General features: G+C 50.5%; 8 protein-coding genes across 8 annotated transcripts; 4 read left to right on the top strand and 4 right to left on the bottom strand.

Moving 5' to 3' along the window:
• Nucleotides 1–1,560: 1,560 nt before the first annotated feature.
• Nucleotides 1,561–2,220, top strand: PFICI_09933 (uncharacterized protein; the record flags this gene model as incomplete). The annotated part of the gene is made up of 1 exon (XM_007838514.1): nucleotides 1,561–2,220. The coding sequence occupies one exon, from the start codon at nucleotides 1,561–1,563 to the stop codon at nucleotides 2,218–2,220; it is 660 nt and encodes a 219-aa protein (XP_007836705.1).
• Nucleotides 2,221–3,289: 1,069 nt separating this feature from the next.
• Nucleotides 3,290–4,849, top strand: PFICI_09932 (uncharacterized protein; the record flags this gene model as incomplete). Its single annotated transcript, XM_007838513.1, has 3 exons — nucleotides 3,290–3,503; nucleotides 3,604–4,336; nucleotides 4,405–4,849. 3 exons carry the CDS (start codon nucleotides 3,290–3,292, stop codon nucleotides 4,847–4,849), a joined length of 1,392 nt encoding a protein of 463 aa, XP_007836704.1.
• Nucleotides 4,850–5,085: 236 nt separating this feature from the next.
• PFICI_09931 (3-ketoacyl-CoA thiolase) lies at nucleotides 5,086–6,627 on the bottom strand (the record flags this gene model as incomplete). The annotated part of the gene is made up of 4 exons (XM_007838512.1): nucleotides 5,086–5,884; nucleotides 5,959–6,320; nucleotides 6,421–6,506; nucleotides 6,621–6,627. 4 exons carry the CDS (start codon nucleotides 6,625–6,627, stop codon nucleotides 5,086–5,088), a joined length of 1,254 nt encoding a protein of 417 aa, XP_007836703.1.
• Nucleotides 6,628–7,276: 649 nt separating this feature from the next.
• PFICI_09930 (uncharacterized protein) lies at nucleotides 7,277–8,851 on the bottom strand (the record flags this gene model as incomplete). The annotated part of the gene is made up of 1 exon (XM_007838511.1): nucleotides 7,277–8,851. The coding sequence occupies one exon, from the start codon at nucleotides 8,849–8,851 to the stop codon at nucleotides 7,277–7,279; it is 1,575 nt and encodes a 524-aa protein (XP_007836702.1).
• Nucleotides 8,852–11,070: 2,219 nt separating this feature from the next.
• Nucleotides 11,071–12,011, bottom strand: PFICI_09929 (uncharacterized protein; the record flags this gene model as incomplete). The annotated part of the gene is made up of 2 exons (XM_007838510.1): nucleotides 11,071–11,523; nucleotides 11,595–12,011. 2 exons carry the CDS (start codon nucleotides 12,009–12,011, stop codon nucleotides 11,071–11,073), a joined length of 870 nt encoding a protein of 289 aa, XP_007836701.1.
• Nucleotides 12,012–12,849: 838 nt separating this feature from the next.
• On the top strand, nucleotides 12,850–13,644 carry PFICI_09928 (uncharacterized protein; the record flags this gene model as incomplete). Its single annotated transcript, XM_007838509.1, has 2 exons — nucleotides 12,850–13,391; nucleotides 13,482–13,644. The coding sequence occupies 2 exons, from the start codon at nucleotides 12,850–12,852 to the stop codon at nucleotides 13,642–13,644; spliced, it is 705 nt and encodes a 234-aa protein (XP_007836700.1).
• Nucleotides 13,645–16,140: 2,496 nt separating this feature from the next.
• Nucleotides 16,141–18,008, top strand: PFICI_09927 (uncharacterized protein; the record flags this gene model as incomplete). Its single annotated transcript, XM_007838508.1, has 6 exons — nucleotides 16,141–16,404; nucleotides 16,504–16,671; nucleotides 16,736–16,754; nucleotides 16,814–16,948; nucleotides 17,011–17,240; nucleotides 17,295–18,008. The coding sequence occupies 6 exons, from the start codon at nucleotides 16,141–16,143 to the stop codon at nucleotides 18,006–18,008; spliced, it is 1,530 nt and encodes a 509-aa protein (XP_007836699.1).
• Nucleotides 18,009–18,789: 781 nt separating this feature from the next.
• PFICI_09926 (glucose-regulated protein) lies at nucleotides 18,790–21,027 on the bottom strand (the record flags this gene model as incomplete). Its single annotated transcript, XM_007838507.1, has 4 exons — nucleotides 18,790–18,978; nucleotides 19,036–20,524; nucleotides 20,613–20,797; nucleotides 20,887–21,027. The coding sequence occupies 4 exons, from the start codon at nucleotides 21,025–21,027 to the stop codon at nucleotides 18,790–18,792; spliced, it is 2,004 nt and encodes a 667-aa protein (XP_007836698.1).
• Between the last annotated feature and the right edge of the window lie 2,995 nt (nucleotides 21,028–24,022).

Genomic DNA, 24,022 nt, shown 5'->3' with positions numbered 1-24,022 from the left:
TTGCTTTGGGGGGGGGGAAAAGAGCAGAGAGGAAAGAGAAACCACAAGCTTGACCACGGCTCATGATTTACGGTTAAGTTTTGTCTGAAGCGTGTGAAGCCGTATGCCCGCTTGGCGATCAGGAGGGACGAGGGGGGTGGAGAGGGAGTGTGACCGGTACGAAAAATGTCCAGTGTCAGGTTATCAGCACTGCTCAACGACAATATTAATTTCGGCATCCTGTATCCTTCCAAGAATCGGGGGCATTTCATGGAGGACCTATAGCAAGTCATGTGTATGCTCGAGAAGGTATTCTTCATGATTGGGGTTTTGCAAGCATGGAGCTGATCAGTGATGAGCACAAGGTATCTCTGACAGCCAAGTTTCATCCCACGTCCACGTACCGTGTGGCCCCCAGTCGAGGTTCGTCCTTTTTTGCCCAGCCTCGGGATATTAGACTCGAGATTATGGGTGTGTCAATAGATGAATGTCTACTGCAGTGCAAAAGTCCGGAGGTCAGGGTATCACTCAACAAGTCAGGGAGTTGGATGAGGCCCTCTCTTGACCCTTTTTCCCCCGTGGGTTCAGCGAGACCTGTACCGCTACTCTGACATTGTCGAGTTCCGTTTGTCGAGGACTTTTGCTTTGCATATACTATAGTTATTATCGCCGTCTCGTGGCAAAATCATTTCCCGTCTTTCCCTTCCTCGCTTGGAAAATCCATTTCAGACCTATATAGGTATCCAACTGCTTACCAGACATAGGCTTGTCTTCTCACCGACTTGCTTTGCATTAGTCTGCCCTCGGAAAGAAGGTCTTGGGCGCGGGATTCGCTAAGACGAGTCAATCAACGGGGGAATCCCACAAGCACGCACTCGACGGTTTTTTTTCTTTACAAGTCTTGGAAACTGTTCACACACTGCGCGCCATCATCTGCAGGTCGGTCTAATCTTGGTACCGGTGCTTGTAGAATCCTCCGGGCTCGGCGGAAAGTAGCACACTGAAAGTGTCGCTACACTATTCAAAAGTTACTCTTGTCCCTTTCTTGCTCGGTATACATTCAATTCTCTTGATTACACGACAGTCGTTCTCTATATACGAAACAAAGATGCCTCGTAAGTTGCCCCCCAACAAACAAACAATGTTTTTAAGTTTGAACCCGACAATTCGTTAGCGAGTGAGATCTCCCCGCATAGATCTCGCATCTTTGTGGCAGTTTTTGTGGAGGGGATCTCCAAAAATTACCGCTTTGAATAAGAAATCGTACGATTTCTCGAGCACCCAAGACAAGGGATTCACAGTACCATGTGCTAACCAAGAACCGCGACTGCGACTCTAGAAGATACAAGGGATCCCTTTACCTATGCGCTGTCGTCCAACCAAGCATGGGCAGGTTATAAGAATCATCAGAACCCAGACTTTTTTCCCAGGTTGGCTGCTGGCCAGAGTCCGTCTATCCGTACGTATCCATTGTCATTTCATCTTGTACCTGTATACTCTGTTTTGTACAGGGAAGCTAGAGAAGGAGGCTTGCCCTAGATGTGATTGTTAGTGGTCAAAAAAGCAGAATGGAGATATGCAATGCAAGGACGTTTTTTCTTGGAGATCAAGTACAAAAGGCTAATACTCGATTGGGGGGACGATATAGTCTGGCTAGGTTGCTCCGATTCGCGCTGCCCCGAGACGACGATCCTGGGGTTACAACCGGGCGACGTGTTTGTGCATCGCAACATTGCCAACATTATTTCGCCGACCGACATCAACACGGCGGCCGTGATTGAATACGCCGTCGCCTTTCTCAAGGTCAAGCACGTGGTCCTCTGCGGCCACACGGCCTGCGGAGGTGCCGCCGCCGCCCTGGATGATGGCCGCCTCGGCGGTGTCCTCGACTACTGGCTCACTCCCCTCAAGGCTGTCCGCAACGCCAATGCCGAGGAGCTGGGCCGCATCCGGGACGACAAGGAGCGCGCGATCCGCATTGCCGAGATGAATGTCGAGGCGGGCGTCAAGGTACTCATGGCCAATGCCACCATTGCCGAGCATATTCGGGATCGAGGACTGCAGGTTCACGGTACGATTTTTGATATTGCCAGCGGTCGAATCAAAGATCTCGGCCATGGCACAGTCAAACCCAGCAAGACTGCATTTGGTGATTTCGGTGCAGGAGAAGGTGAGATTATTAGGGGCAAGCATGCGACTTTGGTGTTTAGGAACGATGGTGCGGCCATGGAGGCTCGGTAAATGCAAGGATTCGTTTCAATGGGCTACAGCGGCAAATGGTGTTCCAAGGTACGGCGTTGTCAAGTCTAGGCGCAAAAGCAACATTCAGTATGCGCTGCAGGAGTTTTGGGTAGTTTTTCATGGCACAAGATCAGACTATATGCTCCAGAGGTTTGAGGGTTCTTGTATGGTATTCTAAAGTCTGACTACCTTACAGAATAGAATGTCAATCCAATACAAGACCGACACATAACACCCATAAGCCAAGTAAGAACGGGCCAAGGGGTATAATGCAGATCCACGGCTCACCGTTGAGCGACTACCCACAATCACATGTGTTCCTGAACTGATTTTACCTTACTGGCTGATTTCTGCAATTCCCGTTATTAGATATTTGACTTTATTGGCTTTGGCAGAGGTAAAGAAGTGTTATAATCCGGGTTTAGTGCTTGCATGGCTTGTACAATCCCTCTATATATTACCTAGACGTAACTCTGGAGACTGCATGCAGGGCTTGTGTTGCCCCTCTATACGCCTACGTCACAGTGGACTCTGACCTATGGAGGGGTTGGATCAGCGATGGAGGGGTCCTGTTCAATTGGATGTAACCGCCAACATTCCAATCCTTCTTGCAACATCATCGCGTCCAATCTTCAAGCCAAGACATGGCTTCATGTGTACAAGCAATTTTGTCAAATCAGAATGGGCAGTCCTGCATGCTTTTTGATGACGTGCGGCCTTGGCTCTCGCGAGAATAGAGTCAATATCATAAAGCCCCAGATTCCTTGCATTGCCAAGAGACGATGTTGGGGGGAGCTCCATTCAAGATGACCGCTTTAGGGTTCGAGGGCTGGGTGAGATAAAGATCTGACAGCGCGATCGACTTTTTGGTTTGATTTCTTCTGGATTGCAAACAATTCTAGTCGCAATACTCGATTGGTCATCCTTTGTTTGACCTCGGCAGCCTCTGGAAGAAATTCATTCATTTGAATCGGATTACAAATCTCCCCAGAGATATAAATCTTCAGACAAGCTTCCAATGCTTCTCGGTCTTGCAAAGTACTCGACGCCCTGGTATTAGAATCACGTCATGTCTCTGGCGGTTCTTTCGGACGAGGATATCCGCAGCCTTCTCGAGTCGTTGACTCGCGAAGACGCCGAATCACTCGCGCACTCGCTGAAATGCGCACTTCACGAGTACTCGACGGGTACACAGTCGATCGAGGCCGGCCTGATCCACCAGCCGGACAGGACCACTATCCACTCCAATACTACGAATGCGACGACCATGTTCATGCCCTCGTGTAGCACTGCAGGACACGGAGTAAAAGGCAAGCATCTACCTAGCTGTTGTCTCCTTTATTCGGCTGGACATGACCAGGACTAACTCTGAGGACTCAATAGTCATGACGGCTTCTTCGCCAGACACGGACCCATCCCAACCAAGAATAAAACCCACCGGTTCTTTAACCCTGTATTCTCCGCTGGGCACACCGATTGGCTTTCTTCATGCCCAGACTTTGACGGCCTTTCGAACTGCACTCGCTTCGTCATGCCTACTGCAGAAGCGCCAACATGTACGAACTCTTACCGTCTTTGGCTCCGGTCTACAGGCGTACTGGCACATTCGACTGGCGCTGATGCTGAGGGGGCCCACGATCCGGACCATCAATGTCATCAATCGCCGCTTTAGTGAGAATGCCAGGCACATTCTACAAAAGTTTTATGCGGTCCCCCCAGAAGTCAAGCAGAGGGAGGGTTGGGAGAATGCCCAATTCAGTGTTCTGACGCCGGGATACGGAGAGTTTAATCGTCTGCTCAAGGACCATGTCAGGTCAGCCGACGTTATATACTGCACTACGCCCAGTATGGATCCGCTGTTTGAGGCCAGTATACTCACCAGCCACGAGGGTAGACGGCGAGGAAGGCTGATTGTGGCCATTGGCAGCTTTACGCCCGAGATGCGGGAGCTACCGCGAGAATTGCTTGAACAGGCAGTCAAGACTCACGGTCACGGAGTGCATCTCCACAAACATGCTGTCGAAGGCGGCGTCATTATTGTTGACACGCTGGATGGGGCTCTGAGGGATGCCGGTGAAGTCATTGAGGCGCGTCTAGAGCCAAATCAGCTTGTCGAGTGAGTCTTACCCCTTATTACGGCCCGATAGTGTCCCATTGGGGAAGGAAAATATTGACATTTCATAGACTTGGCGAACTGGCCATGATTCACAAGGCTCGCATGGTAGAAGAGGAGGAATCCATTGCTTCAGAATCTACGCGTGGCTCAACCGACATGTCTTCGGATCTCGATGCTCTTTCACTAGGTACCACTGGAAGCTCTGCCATGTCGACCGTTTACGGATCGACGAATTCCAAAGAAGAGGGCTCTTCCAACCGGTCCTCGTCGAGACCTTCCAGTCCGTCCCGCTCGCAGAGCGGCAGCTTTTTCCACAAGAGGCGGAATTCCAGCCAAGCATCGGTCGACGCTGCCAAGCAAAAGCGCGACGATCATTTGGCCAGGTGGCTCACGGCGGGCAATGTGATTTACAAGAGTGTCGGACTTGGTTTGATGGATCTTGTGGTGGGAATGGACATTATCAAGCTGGCCAAGGATCGAGGTGTAGGGGGCCATTTGGAGAATTTCTCATAGGCAGAGGATTGTTCTCCTTTGGCTCCCATTCTGGACTGAAATCATGGGCCTGCAGAAATTGAATGATAGAACAATCAAATGTCGTGGTCACTTTACAACCGATGCGCATACCAATGGTGTGAGATGGTGTCTATTAAAAATCTCAACGCACAAAGTTCAATACCATGGATTGCTATGCATTCTTTTATCCATATTCAATGCCGTTGGTTATAAAACACTTGTGATGATGGAATATACTACTCGGCAACCCAAACAGCAGCCATACCCATACCAGTACCAACACACATACTCGTGACACCAACCTTTTCTCCACGCCTCCTCAGCTCGTAGAGCAATGTGCTGACCTGTCGGGCACCGGTGCAACCAAGAGGGTGGCCAAAAGCAATGGCACCACCCTTGGGGTTGATCTTGGCCATGTCGAGGCCGAGCTCATTGGCGCACCACAGGCACTGGCTGGCAAAGGCCTCGTTGATCTCGAAAATGTCCACATCGTCCTTGGTGATGCCCGCCTTTTCAAAGACGGCAGGGATGGCCTTCCAGGGGCCGATACCCATGAGCAAGGGCTTGACGCCGACAATAGAGGCGGCGACGTACTTGCCCAAAATGGTCTGACCGAGACGCTCGGCCGTGGAGCGCTTCATCATGAGCACAGCAGCGGCGCCGTCCGAGATTTGCGAGGCGTTACCGGCGTGGATGGAGCCGCCCTTGGCAAAGGCGCCCTTCATCTTGCCGAGCGACTCCTTGGTCACACCGGCGCGCACGCCGTCATCCTTGGAAATGGTTACCGTCTTGGTCTCGCCCGACTTGGGGTCCTCTACTTGGACCGTCAGCGGGTGGATCTCCTCGTCAAACAGGCCGGCCTCCTGGGCCTTGGTGGCCTTGTAGTACGACGATGCCGCGAATGCGTCTTGGTCTGCGCGGCTAATGTTGCGGTCTGCCGCCATTTGCTCCGACAGCACGCCCATGGGCACCTTGCAGTTGGCCGACTCGGGGTGCGACTCGAGGAGCTCGGAGAACTCGCTTACGGCAGCAGGACTATTGGAAAAGGCACATGTCAGTTGCGTGGTCCGTTACAAAAGATGAGACACGAAGAGATTATATTCACATACCCGTACTGTGTGCTCATGCTCTCGACACCGGCACCGACACCAATCTCAATCATGCCGCTCTTGATCTGGTTGGCGACATCAATGCAGGCCTGCAGACCGCTCGAGCACTGACGGTTGAGGGTGCGGACGGCCGTGGTCTCGGGGAAGCCGGCGACGAGGGCAGCTGCGCGCATCTCGGTGGCACCGCCTCCGGGGGCCAGCACCTCACCGACGCAGACATCCTCGACGAGCGACGGGTCAATCTTGGACCGCTCAATCAGGCCCTTGAGGGCGCCGGCCATCAAATCAGCTGCTGCCGTGTCCTTGAAGCCACCCTTGCCGCCCTTTGTGAATGCGGTACGAAGACATGCCGTTACGACAATCTGTAAAGGAGCCGTGAGGGTTAGTTTCTAATGCATGGTATTGATGCGCATATCTGGACGGATGAAAGAGAAAAGGGCGGTGGATATTGCTGCAACGTACATCATCAGGGCTCTTGATCAAAAGGCGCTCCTTTGCTGACTTTGAGCCAGCAACCTGGTTGGAGATTTGTTGTAATCTGTCGGCGGCTGTAGTGTGTGTCTGGGTCAGCATGTGATGGGATCGCCGTGGTCGCAGCAGCAAGCAAGGGAGACTCGACTTGCGACGCGGTTGTGTTTGCTGTAGGCGGGCTCACTACTTACCACCCATTTTGTCTATTGTGAGGTATTCTTGCTCCTTCTAAACAAACAAGTAATTATGAATTGTTAGAGAAAAGGAGACAGATGATGGGAAAATGGGAGAAGGAGAGAAAAGTAGACATGCGACGACGACGACGCCGAGCTTGTTAAGAAGACAGACAGACAATGGGCATCTGGCCTGCATCCTCCCCACATTGAACCTCGGAACCTTTGGAGCTTTAAGCGATGATCCCTGTCGGAGCTGACATCAGTCCCCTAGCATTTCTTTCCCCAGAGGCCGGGGCACATGCTCAACGCTAAGACCGGCCCAGAGGCTTAGCGTCGGCCACCCATTAGCGTTTCTTCACATGTGAGAGGTTCCAAGTTGCAAGTCATGCGCATACACAAGTTGTCATACTCGAGTAGACGTACATTAGACACTCTTTCATGGATTGGGGACAAGTGATGAAAGTATAGTGCAACGAATAAATCAAGAGCATCAACTTACCACACATGTAGTCAAAAGTTGCTCGATATACGTTGTACCTGGGCAATACAGCAACCAGAGAGCAGGCATGTTGTATACCAAGTTGCATAATTCTATTACATATAGACCAGAAACCCCCCAGAAAGGCAGAAACTATATATTCCTCTTGTACAAAATTCAGAGGTATGGTTCTCTACTCGCGAGTGAGAGTAATGCGTACGGTCCCTCCATCGCGAGGTCTCAGCAATACTTTCACCAGCTCAGCAGGTTCCAAGATATGAACGGGCAGAACCGTGTCATTCTTTTTCGGGACCTTGATCCTGCCACCTTTGGGTGCCTCGATATCAAACTGCAGGACGATGAGGGCGACCAAGCTGAGTATCTCGGACATGGCAAAATGACGGCCAGGGCAGAGAGTCTTTCCTCCGCCAAAGGCCCGAAAGGCTGCCGGGTGAAACTGTCGTTCCTTTCGTCTCTCGGATTCCAACCCGTCATGGCCGAGGAAACGAGTCGGGTCGAATTCGTACACATTCGAACCCCAGATTGACGGGTCGGCATGAATAACGCCGCCAGCTATCTGGACAATTGATCCCTTTGCTAGATACCAGCGGTCTGCGAGAATGGTTGTCTGCTTGACCATGCGTATGCTGTTGTTGTCCGAGTTGAGCCTCAGACATTCTCGGTATACTGCTACCAGGAGCGGACAATTATTTCGGAGGTCATCAATGGCCAGAGTATTAGGGCCTGCCTCTTTTCCCTTGATCATGACGTTTTGTAGCTCGCCGCGAACACCAGCAAGCAGATCTGGATTTGCAAATATCTGCAAGACAATCCAGAACGTCGAGGTCGTTGCATTGACTATACCCGCAAACAAGAAGGAAAGTTCTTCTCGTGCGGCCGTTTGCAATGTCCAGCCATGTTTGAGGGCTATTCTCACCCGCTCCTGTATGATTTTCGATCCCGTCTTGTACGTGCCGCTCTCGAGGTATTCAGCAAGCGCCGCCACGAGCTTTTCTCTTCCTCTCCACGCTCTCGGAGCCGTTATAGCGGGTAGGACATTAAAAAGGAGCAGGCCGAGCCCGTGGTCAAAGTCCCAGAATGCCTCGACGAGTCCAGGATTGCGAGCGATTGGATTGTCGGGGCCGTACAGATACTTTGCCGTTGAAATGGAAACGAGGCGCTGTACCCAGCCCAAAAGATCAACTGTGTCGGTTTGGCTGACTTTCAAACTGATCATGTTTTTGCAATGTTCAACCTCGATTTTCATCTCCCGTACCGCCTCCAAAGTCAGTTGGCCGAGATAATCCCCCGGGCCAAGCCACGCGTACGTCATTTCTTGAATCTCGGACAGAAAACCTCCTGTCTCGCCGGGTCCGGGGTCCAGGTTCTTGCTAGCAATCGCCTTGGTGGCCTTGTCGAGTCCAAAAACCCTCTCCGTCACTTCTGGGATAATAGGGGTAAAAGACAGGGCTCTCGACGACCGCTGGACCGCTGCCGCCAACGATGCGTCCGTCACAATGTAGATGCGCGAGTTGGGCACGGCGAGGGTAAAGATGGGCTTCTTTGAGTGTTCAAGCCCGAGCTCTTTGATGTAGCGGCCGCCCTGGAGAACCATGCCCAGCAAATGGCCAACGTAAGGGATCCCCGATGGGATAACGGGTGGTTCGCGTGCATCATGAGGCCGAGTCGAGAACCAGTAAATGGCTGTATAGACCGTGATGAAGCCGGCAAGAAGCCATGGAGGCAATAGCAGCATGTTGAGCGACATTATTGAGGACCCTTGGCTCGCCGAGGCAAGCCAAACAGTCGGGTATATCGGGACATGAAAGGTCCTTAGTTATGCCAAATCAGTCATGAGGCCAGATTTCGAGATTAGCCACAGTTGTAGCTGCCGAGATTTGACTGTAGTCGCCGTTGAGAAATCAAAAGCTTCTTGATAATTCTTGTACCCTCAAGTTACAACATGTACAAGGTTCTGTTCGAGTTCAGGTAATGGGAGGATGGAATCCGAGTCTGCTGTTTAATGTCCCAAAGAGTTGCAATTATCAGAGACATCCCTCACCAAGGAGGACGAGGGGTTGTTGATGGAGGTCATCTCCAAATCAAATGCCGTCTCTTGTCAAGGTTCAGGGGTTTACAGCGGCAAAACACAAATTGACCAATCATCAATCATAATTATCTCGATCAGTGGGAGGCGGCGACAAGTTTGGTATAAATTCCTTGGATCTCTTTTCTCTCTGCCGATTGGCAAAATCCGGAATAACGATCAAGACGTCGTATTCAACATTTCTTGGAGGTCATGAAAAGGCTGTTAATCACGTCGATTGAACCTAGTCTACCAGTCTTTTGGGATAATGTCGAATCGAAATGATAGTTTTGATACAAGATACTTGGAATGATGGCAATGTCTGAAAACTCCGAAGAGACAGATTCGTGCCATGTCATGATAATGACAACAAGCATCTGACACACAAGCTCATGTCTTGTGGAAATAGGAAAGGCTATTACGGGCAAAGAAACAAGAAATGTGATACAAATTGCTTTCGTCAAGATTACCTAACATTCATCCCACTTTGGAATTATTGTGTTTGCTGTGCAGATCGAGGATGAGCATATCACGGAGTGGCCGTGCATCAAGGTCAATATGACGAACCACAAAACCCATGTTACCAGTCCTGGGAGCCATGCTCACACCGGTAAGACGGTTACGCAAACTACTGCCCGCATGGGCGTCATCCGATTCGAGCAGGCCAAGAATGTGCAAACTAGCATTTCGATTAGCAAATGTGGCAGTTGAAACATGATCAATCAGCATTGGAACTGTTATTTCCTTGTCACAGTCTTTCCATGGGATATTCTTCACCGCTTCGACGCCCCACAGATTGTCATATTCTGTCCACAATATGGAGTTTACATGTGCGAGGCTCTGGTGAGATGCCACCTGCAGCTGACTCAGCCCAGAACCGCATAGCCATGCCCATAATACCCAGTACAAACGTGGGGGGCACGCAGCGTGGCTTGGGTTGGCTATATTCCAATTATAGACCAGAGTGTTGCAATGAGGTTGCGATGGATAGTATAAAGGCTTTACTAATTTCCCCCACGAGATTAATGTATACCAAAGCAATATACCAAATATAATCCAACACCATATTCATTTACCCTAAAACAGTCAAAAGTCACCATGCCAAACATGACAGCAGTAAAGCCTCAAACCCGTGCGCCTCCAAAGCGGCGGGAGCAACCGACTGGCAGCGGTACGAGCACCAAGGACAACGACACCTATAGCACCTTTACTGTCGAGGACACGGTCTGGAAACATCGCCTCTGGCGCCGAGCAGGCGGCTGTCTCCCGGCGGGCCAAACGGGTCATTGCTCTGTCTGACCTGGTTCCTACGTCCGTGACAAAATTAGGGGTGTGGTTCTGAGGATTTGCGACTTTTACAATGTGAATTATTTTGGAGATATCCGGTCACTATTTTCTAGAGGGCCATCATTGTAAGTCGGATCTACCTTATGGTGGAGACCATCATACTGACATTGAAAGATTGCTTTCATCAATGGGGCACAATGTACTATAAGGGGACTGTCAGGAAGCACTCTGGATTTTCACCACTAGAGCGTGTCATTCTGGTTGAATGGCCAAAAGGGCAGATGACAATTCTGCTTGGTTGATGTCTAAGTGGCTTACAAGCTCATTATTTTATTTATATCGAATAAAACATTCAGGGTAAAATCAATAGTGGCTCAAGGGCGCAATTGACGGAAATCCCTACTGGTATACTGTGAATCCGAATTCTCAATAAAGCAAGTTTGACAATGTAATTTCTTTTGCTCTGTTCAGGTCATCCTCATTGGACTAGTTGGAACCTGTGCAAATTCTGACGGAATTCAGATATCAGTACACATATGTACACTCTTTATCATACAGCTAAACCCAATCGCATACCCTTTTCATTTTCCTTGGCCCCCATGTCAGTCAAATCATTACTTGCGACGCTGGGCAAGCATGGCCGGGTGGTTCAGGTTGGCTCGGGAAGATGTCGACAGCTTGTGCACAATCTGCCTCTTGTCCCACACCGACGACCGTCCCTCGACGACGGCGACCAACTCCTCGCCCACGCGGGATGCAAACTGCTTCTTTCCACTACCCCTCGACTTCTTCTTGTTGACCACGTCCAGGATCCACAGTATGGCCGTCCGCCGCCGTTGCCGCAACGTCAGAGGCTCTGGTACTTCGAGGGCCTGACCACCACCGGCCATGCCCTTCATCATCCTGACGCGCACCAAGGGCGCCACGCTGTCGATGGCGAGGGTGAGGTAGAGAACGGGGTCTAGAGGTAGCTGCTCTGGAGGCGGCGAACCTGGCAGTAGGGGTCGCATGGGGTTGACTTTGGGTGCTGGTGTGGTTCGCAGAAAGTTGAGAATCAGTCCCACGTGCTGTAAAGTAATGTCAGGTCCCCGTGTATCAATCATGGCATGTAGTTGTAGGTGTTTGGTGCGAATCTTACCCTCTCGGCAACACTGAGCTTGCCATCCCGCATCAAAATTCTCGAAATTTGGTGGATAACGGCCGGGTATCTGTCCTGCAACTTGTCGTTCTTGCCCGGCGGCGTGGGCATTCCAAACTTGTGTCCTATTTCATCATCGTACAGTTCCTGCCCGGCAGCAGCCTGTTCCAGCCTGGACAATGCCTCGGCGTTTAGCCAATTGTCGGCAAATACTTCGGTCCGGCGAACAATTGGTGCTGATTCTGTTGGCGGCGGTATCGAGGAAGCGTCTGTGCCGTTTGATTTCGTCGTGGTATCGTCTGCCAGGCCTCTTTTCGCAATGGGAAAGGCGATCCGTCGCTCCGTCGTCTGCAGTGCCGGCCGTGACCGTATGCACAGATTCCGGCAAACACCCCAAGGGTTCAATTTCGAGGCCATTGTCAAGACAGACGTATATATGCGACGACCAGGTCCAAGCAGCGATCGCCGTATCTCTCTTGTACAGTAGTAAAAGGAACCAGAGCTCCTGAGCTTGGCCCCGGGATGATGCGCTGCGCTTCTGGCTTTGCTTGGCTGCTGCTAGCAAAATTATCTGGAGCCCAAGTCGCGTGGTGGGTTAATCCGACTGGGTTGTTGCATAAAAGTGCTCTTGTGCAACATGGTGAATTATGCAAATAGCCTGGGCGGCGCGACCACGACGGAATGGGATCAAACCAGTCGCCGGTTTTTACCCCAGACCTTTGGATTGCAGCTCCCATTGATTACCCACTTGCCCACTGGAAGCCCCTGTGGATTCTGGCCTGTTTAGCGCATTCTTTCGCTAGCAAAACGGGGAATTGGCTCCCGAAGAAAGCAGCAACATTCGTCGGTGCATTCCCGCGTCAGCGAGCCATTCGTGTCCAACTGCCATGACTTTGGCAAGTGCCTCGGTGGACCTCGGCATGTGAATCGGCGGATTGGAGACAAGACCCCGTCTGACTGTAAAGTGATCCCATTTTGACCGTAGATTGGCTTATTTGTGTTTGATAGTTGGAATTTTCTCTCCTTCTTTCAATTATCTACCCTCTTCAGCAAGGGATATTGAGTTCGGACTCCGATCCTATTCTCTCTATCGTTTCCGCCCACGTCCCGTATCATTTTCACCACGCGAGCGAAACTCGGACTCAGCACAGCGCGATAATTGAATATTGTCGCTGCTGATCATCACCGCCGCTGAAGAAGACATCTACGTACACCAGCACGCGACAAGAGGCACAAGCACCAAAAATCGCCCATCATGGTCGCCGACGCAGTCATCTACCACCCTTCGGTGGCCCACTACCTCAAGTTTATCGCGACTACCATGGGCCGCGATAAGCTTATGCGCACCCTGCAGTACTTTTCTCGCTTCTACGCTTGGTACCTGTTCCGGACCAACGGCACCAAGGCCGAGATTGCACCCTTTGAAGCCATCAAGAAGCAGTTTGGCCTGGCGCGCAAGCTGCTCCGCGTCGGCAAGAACGTCGAGCACCTCAAGGCCGCCGCCGTGGCCGCCGACTCCAAGACCATTGACCCGGTGCTGCGGTACACCACCGTCGGCAGACAGCTCGGCTACGCCGGATACCTGACTTTTGACACGGCCACGGTGCTGGATGCGCTGGGCGTCAAGAAGTGGGAGGGCGCCAAGAATGTGCAAAAGGAGGCCTACAGGTTCTGGGCCTTCGGCCTGTTGTTCAGCATCGCAGCCCAGTCCTATACCCTGTACAGGCTGAGGGAGAGAGAAGTCAAGGTCGACAAGAAGGAGGGCGAGGGTGTTGTAGAGGCCAAGCGCATTGGAATGTGAGTATAGTAGTCCCAGAGACCGTATTCCTGGACTCGCACACCCCTATTGTTTCTGCCAAAAGTGCTGCTGCTGACATTTGATTCTAGTGAGCGGGCTGCTGCAAGACTACAGCTCATCTCGGATCTCTGCGATTTCACCACACCTGCCTCGGCGCTCTCGTGGATTGACTTTGACGATGGTGTCGTGGGCTTGGCCGGTACGGTTAGCAGTTTGATTGGTGTTTATACAATGTGGAAGAAGACTGCCTAGGCTTTACCGACTTGTCAAATGCTAGTGGAAAATTAATGGTCAAAGTTCGTCCCGGAGAAACAGATCCTGGGAGGCAAGCTCATGTCTGCCATGGGTCCGGCTTGCTGGGACATGTGGACATGGCACATGGCAGTGATATTACCAGAGTTCATGTCAATATGTTGTTTGTATTGTGTAATTATGCAAAACCAGAGGTGTCGTTTCCAACATGACTTTGAAGAGTGCAACTCCCTTTTATTATTCTTGTTCTGATCAAGTCCCATACAAGTCTTTTGCTGCAAGTTGTTATATACGTCCTACACGTTATCGAGTGACCTGTCGGGTGCAAGTCCGTCTCTTCGTTTCGCATCTCGCGGCCCACGGCACGAAATAGTCGCCCGACTTGCTCTTGTCTGTGGAGCAAGATGGAATAGTGGAGTACAACGTTGAAGTTAAACGACAGGGGCGAGGACGCGATAACTCAAAACCACCATGCCTACCTGGGTCAACAGGTGTGTGATGGAACCGAGTCGTCTTATTAGTCGAGAAGATTCTCGCAAGCGAGGGAATATTTGTGCTGGTAATTCCGTAGCCTGCGTTATTATCGATTTGCACACGCGTAATGTTGTCCTTTAGCTTTGTTCGTAGACCCATCAAGTATTCCCAAATGATCATTTTGGTCCTCATTGATAGATAAGCGTACAAGTCTTTTTATTTTATTTTATTTTATTTTTTCTTCCATACTTGGCCATACATGGTATTCCTCTCAGGATTTCGGCCGAGGTGCACAAATACCAAAGGCGGCCCCTTGCACACATTTTCGTGGACCCAAAGTGCCATGAGTAACATCACTCGACCTGCTTGACTTTGCATTATACAAGAATCAACGGCATGACAACAACTACCAACCTAGAGTAGATATCATCATTTGCACGTGCTCCTGTCCGTCTGGGACGGGAATAAATAGCTTGATGAGAATCTCGGGCAGGGCCAGTGGGGTGACATTCCGTGGCGCTCTGGCTTGCCTTAGTGTGTGATTATGCTTTTCCTGCCAAGGCCGCGGGATCGCCAAAACGTCCAGCATTCCTCCAATTTTTTCCTGGGCATCTCTTGATACGCCTCGGCGACTAGATTGTCAAGACAAGATTTCAGATTTCTGCCGACTGACCTGAAAGAACTGGGTGACAGCGGGATGAAAACCTTGATCTTTTCCACCACGCTGGCGCGGGAAGTAACAAGTAAGAGAGATTCCTTTCATCTAACTGCCCCGAGCTTTGCAGCACGAGGCACCTCTCAGGACTCTGATAGGGTCTTTCCCCCAAGCCCCTCCATATCTCGAGAGTGGAGGTTTTGCAACTTTTGAGCTCCCCGTGGATTTGGTGCCGTTACGACTGGTCGCACGTCCGTCCCATGGGCTATCTGATCCCAAACCCGCCCTTTCTCTCGCAAGGGTAGCGTTGCCATGGTCCTGGTAGACTTTGTAGTACGGGACCATGGGCTGGAAAGTAGACAAAGTAGGTGCCGTGTGATACATTTTTCTGTGAATCCTATCTATCGCCGAAGAGCTGGGTCCTGTCCGTGCAACTTTGCAGGCAAACAGGGAACATATTGTACCTATTCCGTGGTAAGATCAGAGATGTTGTTCCTTTGCTTGAACAAATGAGAGATCCCGGCATAGCGGCCATGATAGCCCCTCCTAGCGGAAAACGACCGGCACCCCCAGTACCGCCATGATAGCAGCCGCTCCAGGACCAATAGACGCAGGCATATAGACAGTCATGTCCGAATGGGAACTAAGAACTGGGGGTCCAAGGGCGGATGAGCGACTACTGCATGTTGGAGACCAGGTGAGCAGCAGTAAAGAGTAGCAGCACATTGGTGACTGACAGGGCTGCTGGGCATGTTCCTACAGTGTACTACATACCCATTATCCAATGTAGCAAAGGACCAAGAAACCAAGCCCATGGTTCTTGTACAGAGTATGTGTGTGTGTGCCTCTGCGAGACCCGTAGGTAGGCGGCCCGAGCATGTACATACCATACTACACACATAACTCCACGCATACTGTAATGTAATGTAGCAGTAGACGAACAAGACACACATGGTTACCACGCGGCTTGCTGGGTCGGGATCTGCCGTCTGCCTTCCAGATTCGCTTTCCCGTTCCTTTTAAGCTTCGTCCGCGCCTACCTACAGTCGCGATCTCTTCTCTTTTTTTTCCTCCTCTCCCTTCTTTGATTAAGTTCCTTCCCACGTACGCCCCTGCGTTGGTCAACTTGTCCCCTAATCTCCTATAGAGATATTTCCCTCTTGGCGATCTTAGCTCATTGTATCCTATAGTCTCTTGCCATGTATTATTAGTCCCGACTACACAGCTCCAAACTCCCAACCTAGTTCCCTAATTACAGCCACCTGCCCTCTGCAGACTCTCTACTTGCTCTCGGGCTCACGATATTCTGGGATCCGAGCCTTTTCCCCCTCAAACTTTGCTTGTCTCTCATCTTCCCGACATTTGCCATGGTCTTTGGATTCGGGCGCAAGAAGCCCGTCGAGGGCGAGGAACCAGTTCCTACCGATGCCGACGCCGTCGCCCCCCGGATCGATCAGAAGCCCTTTTGGGAAGCGATCTGGCCCGTCCTGGCTTGCGGTGCCGGTCTCTTTTCCGACGGCTACATCAACAATGTTATTAGCTCTGTTGGCACGGTGCTGACCCGCCAGTATGGTGACCTGTACTCCAACTCGGCGGCGCAGAATGTTGCAGCTATTGCATTTGCTGGTACTGTAAGTATTTGCATATAGCACAGCGCGGAAAGTCCTCAACGTCAAGCGCGCTTCTTATCATGAAAATCACACCAACTTACACCAAACCCTACCGTCTAGGTCGTCGGCCAGCTGTTTTTCGGATTTCTAGCAGATCGGTGGTCGCGGACCGGATCCCTCATTACTTCCACCATTATCCTCATCATCTTTACGGCTCTGGCTGCCGGGTCCTACTGGCATGGCGAGCCTCTTGGCATGTTCTCCATGCTGACTGCTTGGAGATTCTTTGTAAGTTTTCCGCAATCGATTGCGGCTCACTGAGTATTCAATTGCATACTAACTCGAATTTCAGGTTGGTATTGGTATTGGAGGTACTTCACAAGCAAACCCCTCCTCCTCAACCGCGAGTCGCGACTGACGAATATTCTAGGTGAATACCCGGCAGGAAGTGTTAGTTGTGCCGAATCCAGCGGCGAGCTCAAGTCTGGTTCGCGTAACCGTTGGTTTATCCTCTTTACCAATACCATGATTGACTGGGGTTTTGTGATTGGCGCCTTTGTTCCATGTAAGTCAACTTTTCAACATGGAGCGCAAAGTTCTAACCAATGCTGACTTTGTCTCTTCAAGATGTCGTGGCTGCCGCCGCCCACAACACTCACTACGGAACCATCTGGCGTACCAGTCTGGGTATCGGTGTCGTTTTCCCGCTCATTCTGTTTATCCTGCGTCTGAAGCTCAAGGAGCCCGAGGAGTTTAGCCGCAACTCGATGAGAAACGTCCGCACGCCATACTCTCTCGTGTTCAAATACTACGGCTTTAGACTGTTTATTGTGTCGCTGGTCTGGTTCATCTACGACGTAAGTCTGCAAAAACACTTGCAGAGTCAAGGCAGTAAATTAATCAAGAAATAGTTCTCCGTGTACGCATTTGGAATCTACTCGACCCCAATGTTGGACAACATTTACGGCGGCGACGGCCCCCTCACGACAGTCTTTGGCTGGAACACTGTAATCAACCTATTCTACATTCCCGGAACCATGATTGGAGCACCCATCAGCGATCGTCTCGGCCCGCGCTACACCCTCGCTCTCGGCGTTGGGCTGCAGGCCATTGTCGGCTTCATCATGGCCGGCTGTTATTCCAAGCTGGCGCTGCCGCAATACGTTGGTGCTTTCGCCGTCGTCTACGGCATCTTCCTCTCGCTCGGCGAGCTGGGCCCCGGCAACAACATTGGTCTTCTCGCCGCCAAGACCTGTGCCACGGGCGTCCGCGGTCAATACTATGGTGTGGCGGCTGCCGTGGGCAAGATTGGCGCCTTTGTCGGCACCTATGTCTTTCCCTACATTATTGCGGCCGGTGGCGGCGATGATAACAAGCAGTACCAGTACCCCTTTTACGTCTCGGCCTGTCTGTGCATTCTCTCGGCCTGCCTGGTGCTCTTCTTCCTGCCACACATTGACCAGGACACCATTACCAAGGAAGATGCCGAATTCCGCGCCTACCTCGAGAGCCAGGGCTGGGACACTAGTCAGCTGGGTCTCAAGAACCCCAATGCGCTCGACAGCGAGCATGGTGAACCCGTTGCCGTGAGCAAGGATGAAGGTGTGCCCGAGGTCAAGGCCTAGGAGGACTTGCCTCCCGCATACACCGCACATTTCTCAGCGCAATAAGCGTCTGTTTCGGCCTAATCGGCGGTTGAACGTTGTCAATACTTTCTTGTTGGGAACATAACCTTGGGCATCATGATCCATTGGGCGGATCGGGACTTGTATAGCCTTTTTTTTTATTCCGTCTAGGTCGTGTGACGTTTGAACATGTGGGATGACGGCGCTTGGATAATGTTGATTTCAAAACCGAATACCCCTTTCCGTATTGAGCATCCTTGGTTTATAATAGCATGAGTCCTATATCGTCCCATTTGTGGAACTCGTTCATCTCGAGCGGGAACATTGGTGAAATTCTGCAACCTTGCGAAAATTTAAAATGTTGACGGGTTGAATTCATGGTGAAAATGTCAAACTTGGTGTCAGTGAGATCCAATTCCCCAAAGCAAACCTTGAAAAAGCTCCAGTGCCACATTCGATAAGCCATAGTACCTAATAATATGAGCGTATTGGGGGCTCTTGCTATTGACAACGAGAAGGGGAAAAGCAGTTGGGTTTAACATACAATATACCATTGTACCAGTGTTGTCCAACGGACGCTGCATGTCGTCTGGGGCTGGAGTCGTGTCGTGTCGTGTTATCAAAAGTTAAACCGCAACAGGCTTACAATCACAAGTAGAGAAAACATATGATTGAACTTTCTTATTTTTTTTTTTATTATTACTTCCTTATGCTTGATGTCTTAATGCTAGAGAACAGAAATCTAGGTTTTACAAACTATTGCGCCTGCCATGCCCTAAATTTACAACTCATCGTGGTCAAAGTCATCATCATCCTCAGCACCAGGGCCACCGGCACCTTGGTACATCTTGGAGGTGATGGGGTAGGCGACGTTGGACAGCTTCTCCTTCTGCTCCTCAAAGTCCTCAGCGTTGGCGGTGCCAGCGTTCTCCTCGAGCCAGTCAGTGGCCTCCTTGACGGCGTCAAGAATCTGAAAAGTATATTAGTTATTTGATGACATGTGCAGTTCATGGGGGGTTCAACTTACAGTCTCCTTGTCCTCGTCATCAATCTTGCCACCGAGACCATCCTCATCATTGACCTGGTTCTTCAGGTTGAAAGCATAGTTCTCAAGACCGTTGCGAGCCTCAATGCGCTCACGGGTAGCCTTGTCCTCCTCGGCGTACTTCTCGGCCTCGGCAACCATGCGGTCAATCTCCTCCTGGGTGAGACGACCCTTGTCGTTGGTGATGGTGATGGACTCGGTCTTGCCAGTTCCCTTGTCGTGAGCGGAAACCTTGAGGATACCGTTGGCATCGAGCTCAAAGGAGACCTCAATCTGAGGGACACCACGGGGAGCGGGGGGAATGTTGGTAAGCTCAAACTTGCCGAGGAGGTTGTTGTCCTTGGTCATGGAACGCTCACCCTCAAAGACCTGGATCAGGACGACGGGCTGGTTGTCGGCAGCAGTCGAGAAGATCTGGCTCTTGCGGGTAGGGATGGGAGTGTTGCGGGGAATGAGCTTGGTCATGACACCACCGGTAGTCTCAATACCAAGAGTGAGGGGGTTGACATCCATGAGAACAATGTCCTCGGTACCCTCCTCGTTGGAGAGGACACCAGCCTGAACGGCAGCACCGAAAGCGACAGCCTCATCGGGGTTGATACCCTTGCTAGCCTTCTTACCGGCAAAGAACTCCTCGAGAAGAGCCTGAACCTTGGGAATGCGAGTGGAACCACCGACGAGGACAATGTCGTCAATCTCGTCCTTCTTGAGCTTGGCGTCATCGAGAACCTGCTTGACGGGCTTGAGAGTGCGCTTGAAGAGGTCCATGTTGAGCTCCTCGAACTTGGCGCGGGTAAGAGTCTCGGAGAAATCATTGCCCTCGAAGAAGGCCTCAATCTCGATACGGGTGGACATTTGCGAAGACAGAGTACGCTTGGCCTTTTCGGCCTCGCGCTTGAGCTTACCCATGGCCTTGAGGTCCTTGGTAATGTCAACACTGTTCTTCTTGTTGTAGGACTTGGCAAAGTGGTTGATGATGCGCTGGTCGAAATCCTCACCACCAAGGTGGGTGTCACCGGCAGTAGCCAAGACCTCGAAAACACCCTGGTCAATGGACAGCAGGGAAACATCAAAGGTACCACCACCAAGATCGTAGACAATGATGTGGCGCTCAGCGTCGGTCTTGTCAAGACCGTAGGCAATAGCGGCCGCTGTGGGCTCGTTGACGATACGGAGGACGTTGAGACCGGCAATGATACCGGCGTCCTTGGTAGCCTGGCGCTGTGCGTCGTTGAAGTAGGCAGGGACGGTAACAACGGCGTGGGTGACCTTCTTGCCCAGGTAAGACTCGGCAACCTCCTTCATCTTGCCGAGAACGACGGCAGAGATTTCTTCGGGAGTAAAGGTCTTGTCGGCACCATTGACCTTGACCTCAACAACAGGCTTGTTGTCCTTGTTCTTGACGGTAAAGGGGAAGTGCTTGATGTCATTTTGGAGGTCCTTTTCGTTGTACTTGCGACCAATCAGACGCCTATTTGGTGGAAAAGACGACAGTTAGCAAAGTGTCCTCAATATCCAGACTGCCCAACTAGAATTGAGTCTCTCTCAGGTTTACTCACTTGATGTCGTAGATGGTGTTGGTGGGGTTGGCCGCGGCTTGTTGCTTGGCGGCATCTCCGACCAATCTCTCGTCCTCGGTAAAGGCGACGTATGATGGGGTAATTCGGTTTCCTTGGTCGTTGACGAGAATCTCAACCTTGCCCTTTTGCATTACACCAACGCAGGAGTAGGTTGTGCCCAAATCCTGTAGGGAACGGCGAGGTTAGCAGGTGTTTTCATGGCGGACGGGAACTCTACAAGCTCAATAGAGCTAGAGGCCACGTTTTGACTTACAATACCGATAACAGTTCCATATTCCGAGACATCGTCGGCACGAGCAGACGAGGCGAAAAAGAGAGGGGCGCAGAAGAGCAGGCCGATCCAGGCGATCAAGCCAAAGCTCAAGGCCCACGAACTCTGAGATCGTCGAGCCATGGCGGCTGTGTGGAAAGGGTGAAGAAGACGAAAAGAATCAATCAATTGGCAAACAAGCAGGGCGTGGGAAAAGAGAGGGAAAAGTAAAGTGATGGAAAGAAGCAGATGCTCTAGACAGACAACACCACTACAGGTGATGGATCGTCGTCGTTTGCTTGTCGTCGCGCAATTAAGGCGGAAGTATGTGAATGGGGAAAAAAAAAAGGAAGAGCAGAAGAAGCAGCCGCAAGTGTAGAAAGATTTCTTATGTATGTCCCTGGTAGAGCGCTTCAAGCTATGCCTCTCTCCTAAAGAACAGATAATTCATAAGGCCACATCACAGCTAAACTAACCTAGCTCGATTTTTTGGGGGACCCGACGCACGGGCCATAGTAGCTTGTTGCACCCCTGAATCCTTGTAGTTCTCCGGTACTCTAGAAGCCAGTTTTTGCGCCATCGCGGCCACCGAGGATACTTTTAGAATACCCCGGAAGGAGGCAAGGTCCCCAGTTGCCATGCTGGTATGTACTATTTGCCAGAGTAGCATACTAATGTATGCAATTCACCTTGTTCCATCAGCATCCATTATTTCTATCAAGCAATCAGCCCTGCAATTAATTGCCAGTGCCAGTGCCAGCTTGCCTCAATGCCCGGAGGACCTCGCTGGAGTTGCATACTGTGTCTAGAGTCTAGGTACTTTACTTGCCACTTTTAAGCTTAATACCAGACTGCCAAGTGGTTTTTTTTCCTTCTTTCGCCGTTACTGCCTACTACTGCCTACTAACGCCTGCTCAATACTAGTCACTACGTGTACAGAAAAAAGTCTTGAGTCATTCTCTCATTTTGCCGCTCTGTATGCTGCGTGTCATGTATACACGCTGCTGACATACTATCGTCGCCTCTGTGCCACCAAGCCCAACTTCTTTTTTGGACGCCGTCTGTTCCTGGACTGAGCGCATGGATTGTTCGCGAGCTTTCCAAAGATCCACACTCAAAAAGTGGCACGTACACCAATACCACGAGCTTATTATGGGCAATGTAACATTAAAATAACTGTGCAATGATCTGTCCATTCCCCAGAAATAATAGTGCTTTCGCCAAGTATAGTATGCCATGCCCAGCGTTTTGAGTCTGATTTGCTGCTCAATCACTCCTTGGGAAGACATTCTACTGTACTATCATGTTGCACCGACAGAACTCTTGCCAGACGTACTCTTTGGGGGGTTGCACATGCCGACATAACACGTACCGTCAATGAATCGGTCCCAGAAAAAATTCCCGTCGTCTGCTCCAATAGCCATTTTCGGGGAAAGCATGTCTTTGTCATGCGGGGACACCACCATTACAAGACCCTGGCTTGTAGCCACATGTCCAGTACGTATCGTAGGACAAGACATGCAACCCCGTCAAATGCCTCCGGACAAAGATGACCGAGATACTTTTACAGAAATCAACAAGACATGAGAGATGATACATGTGGACGGATAAATTCCACTTGTACACCGGATCCACTTCACTAGATTTTGCTTTTGTTTAATCGTGTCCAATTTGCAAGCCGTTGTAATTTGTAGGTATGGAATGTGTAGGTACGGAATACTAGTGTGAACCAATTATTACCGGTTTGCTGTTCTCAAGGTAGATGAGGGAGAATGCCGTCAATGCATTGCATCGGACTGGATCTCATAAAAGGGCTGGCTACAATTCAGATTTAGCACGTGGCTCGTTTCTAAGAGAGCCTCAACCGCCAGACTCTATTTTGTCTCAGCCACATTGGCAAACTTAATACCTTACCCAGCCATACACCTAGGTTAGGTACTGCCAGGATTGCTTACCAGACAGCAACCTACTTTACCTCCAAGTGAGCAATGCAACGTCTCGAGTTTACTAGTTTCCTTGTTCATACACTTCTGCTGTCCGAATGATATCATATTGACAAGCAGCGCCCCTTGGGTCATGAGTTCAAGGTGCAATAATCAAGACTCGTCTGGCAGACCTGTCATTGCTGTGCTCATCTCTGGTGCAGTCAACAAGCGGTGATCCTAGCGCGTCAGCGAGCGCTAGTCATATGGTATAGTCCTTGACCAGGATATAAACCTGTGCAATAATGGGAGTCGATCATGGCGCCCTCGTATATTTTTGTGGCATCGACTCCTAGTTGGCTCCTGTCATCCCTTTTGTATAGCTAGACTTTGGTTTGATAGTCTCATTATACCCACAACATTTCTTGATTCAAACTAGGTGGCATTTTATAAGCCTAGATAACCAAACTTGATGACTGCATACTCGGCATTAATGCCAATAGCTAGAGTATATCCTATAAGTACAGCTAAAGCACACCGCCAGTCAACATGACAACTCACCCACAATACCGATAGAATGATATCAAGCTGCAAAAATCAAGGGGAATGCATAGAAAAGGTGGCCCAGAGATCGAGGTAGAGACCAGCATGGCAAGTAGATGAATACTCTATCATTGCAGCTCATAAGCCGAAGAAGCCCTTGCATTCATGCGAATATTAGTGGGTGCAAAGGATGCTCTGCCAGATGATATCATGAAGATATGACCCCCTTGTTTCTGCGAGGAGCATGATATCATTCAACCTTTTGTTCGAATCTCGGCCCATCCTGGCAAGACTGATCACAGGCGTAGAGGATGGTATTACAAAAGCAGCTTGAAAAGTATATGAACCGCCAAGGCAAAACAGCTCAAGATCTGCGGGAAATACACACCAAGGGATATAATGTGCAACGGAGCAATAATAATTGTTCTTTATACACCATTCACCTTCCAAGATATCGGCGTAGGAGAAATGCAAATTCGGGCATGTGCCATGGAACAGGTGCGAATCTAATATTAATCAGAGTGCATTCGCCTCGTAGGAGAGTGATGCAAGCGAGTTGAACAAAGCTATATTCCTGTCTCTCGGAAAAAAGACTCTATTGAAAGCAGATCACGCAATATCAAGTCGCACTCGTTTTATTAATTGGCAACTTCCTCGCAACAATTCAAGCAATG

This window comes from Pestalotiopsis fici (genome assembly GCF_000516985.1).
Source record: "Pestalotiopsis fici W106-1 unplaced genomic scaffold PFICI_Scf_7, whole genome shotgun sequence".
Taxonomy (NCBI): Eukaryota; Fungi; Ascomycota; class Sordariomycetes; order Amphisphaeriales; family Sporocadaceae; genus Pestalotiopsis; species Pestalotiopsis fici.
Note: the sequence above shows the minus strand (reverse complement) of the source record. Positions and strands in the feature narration are given on the sequence as shown.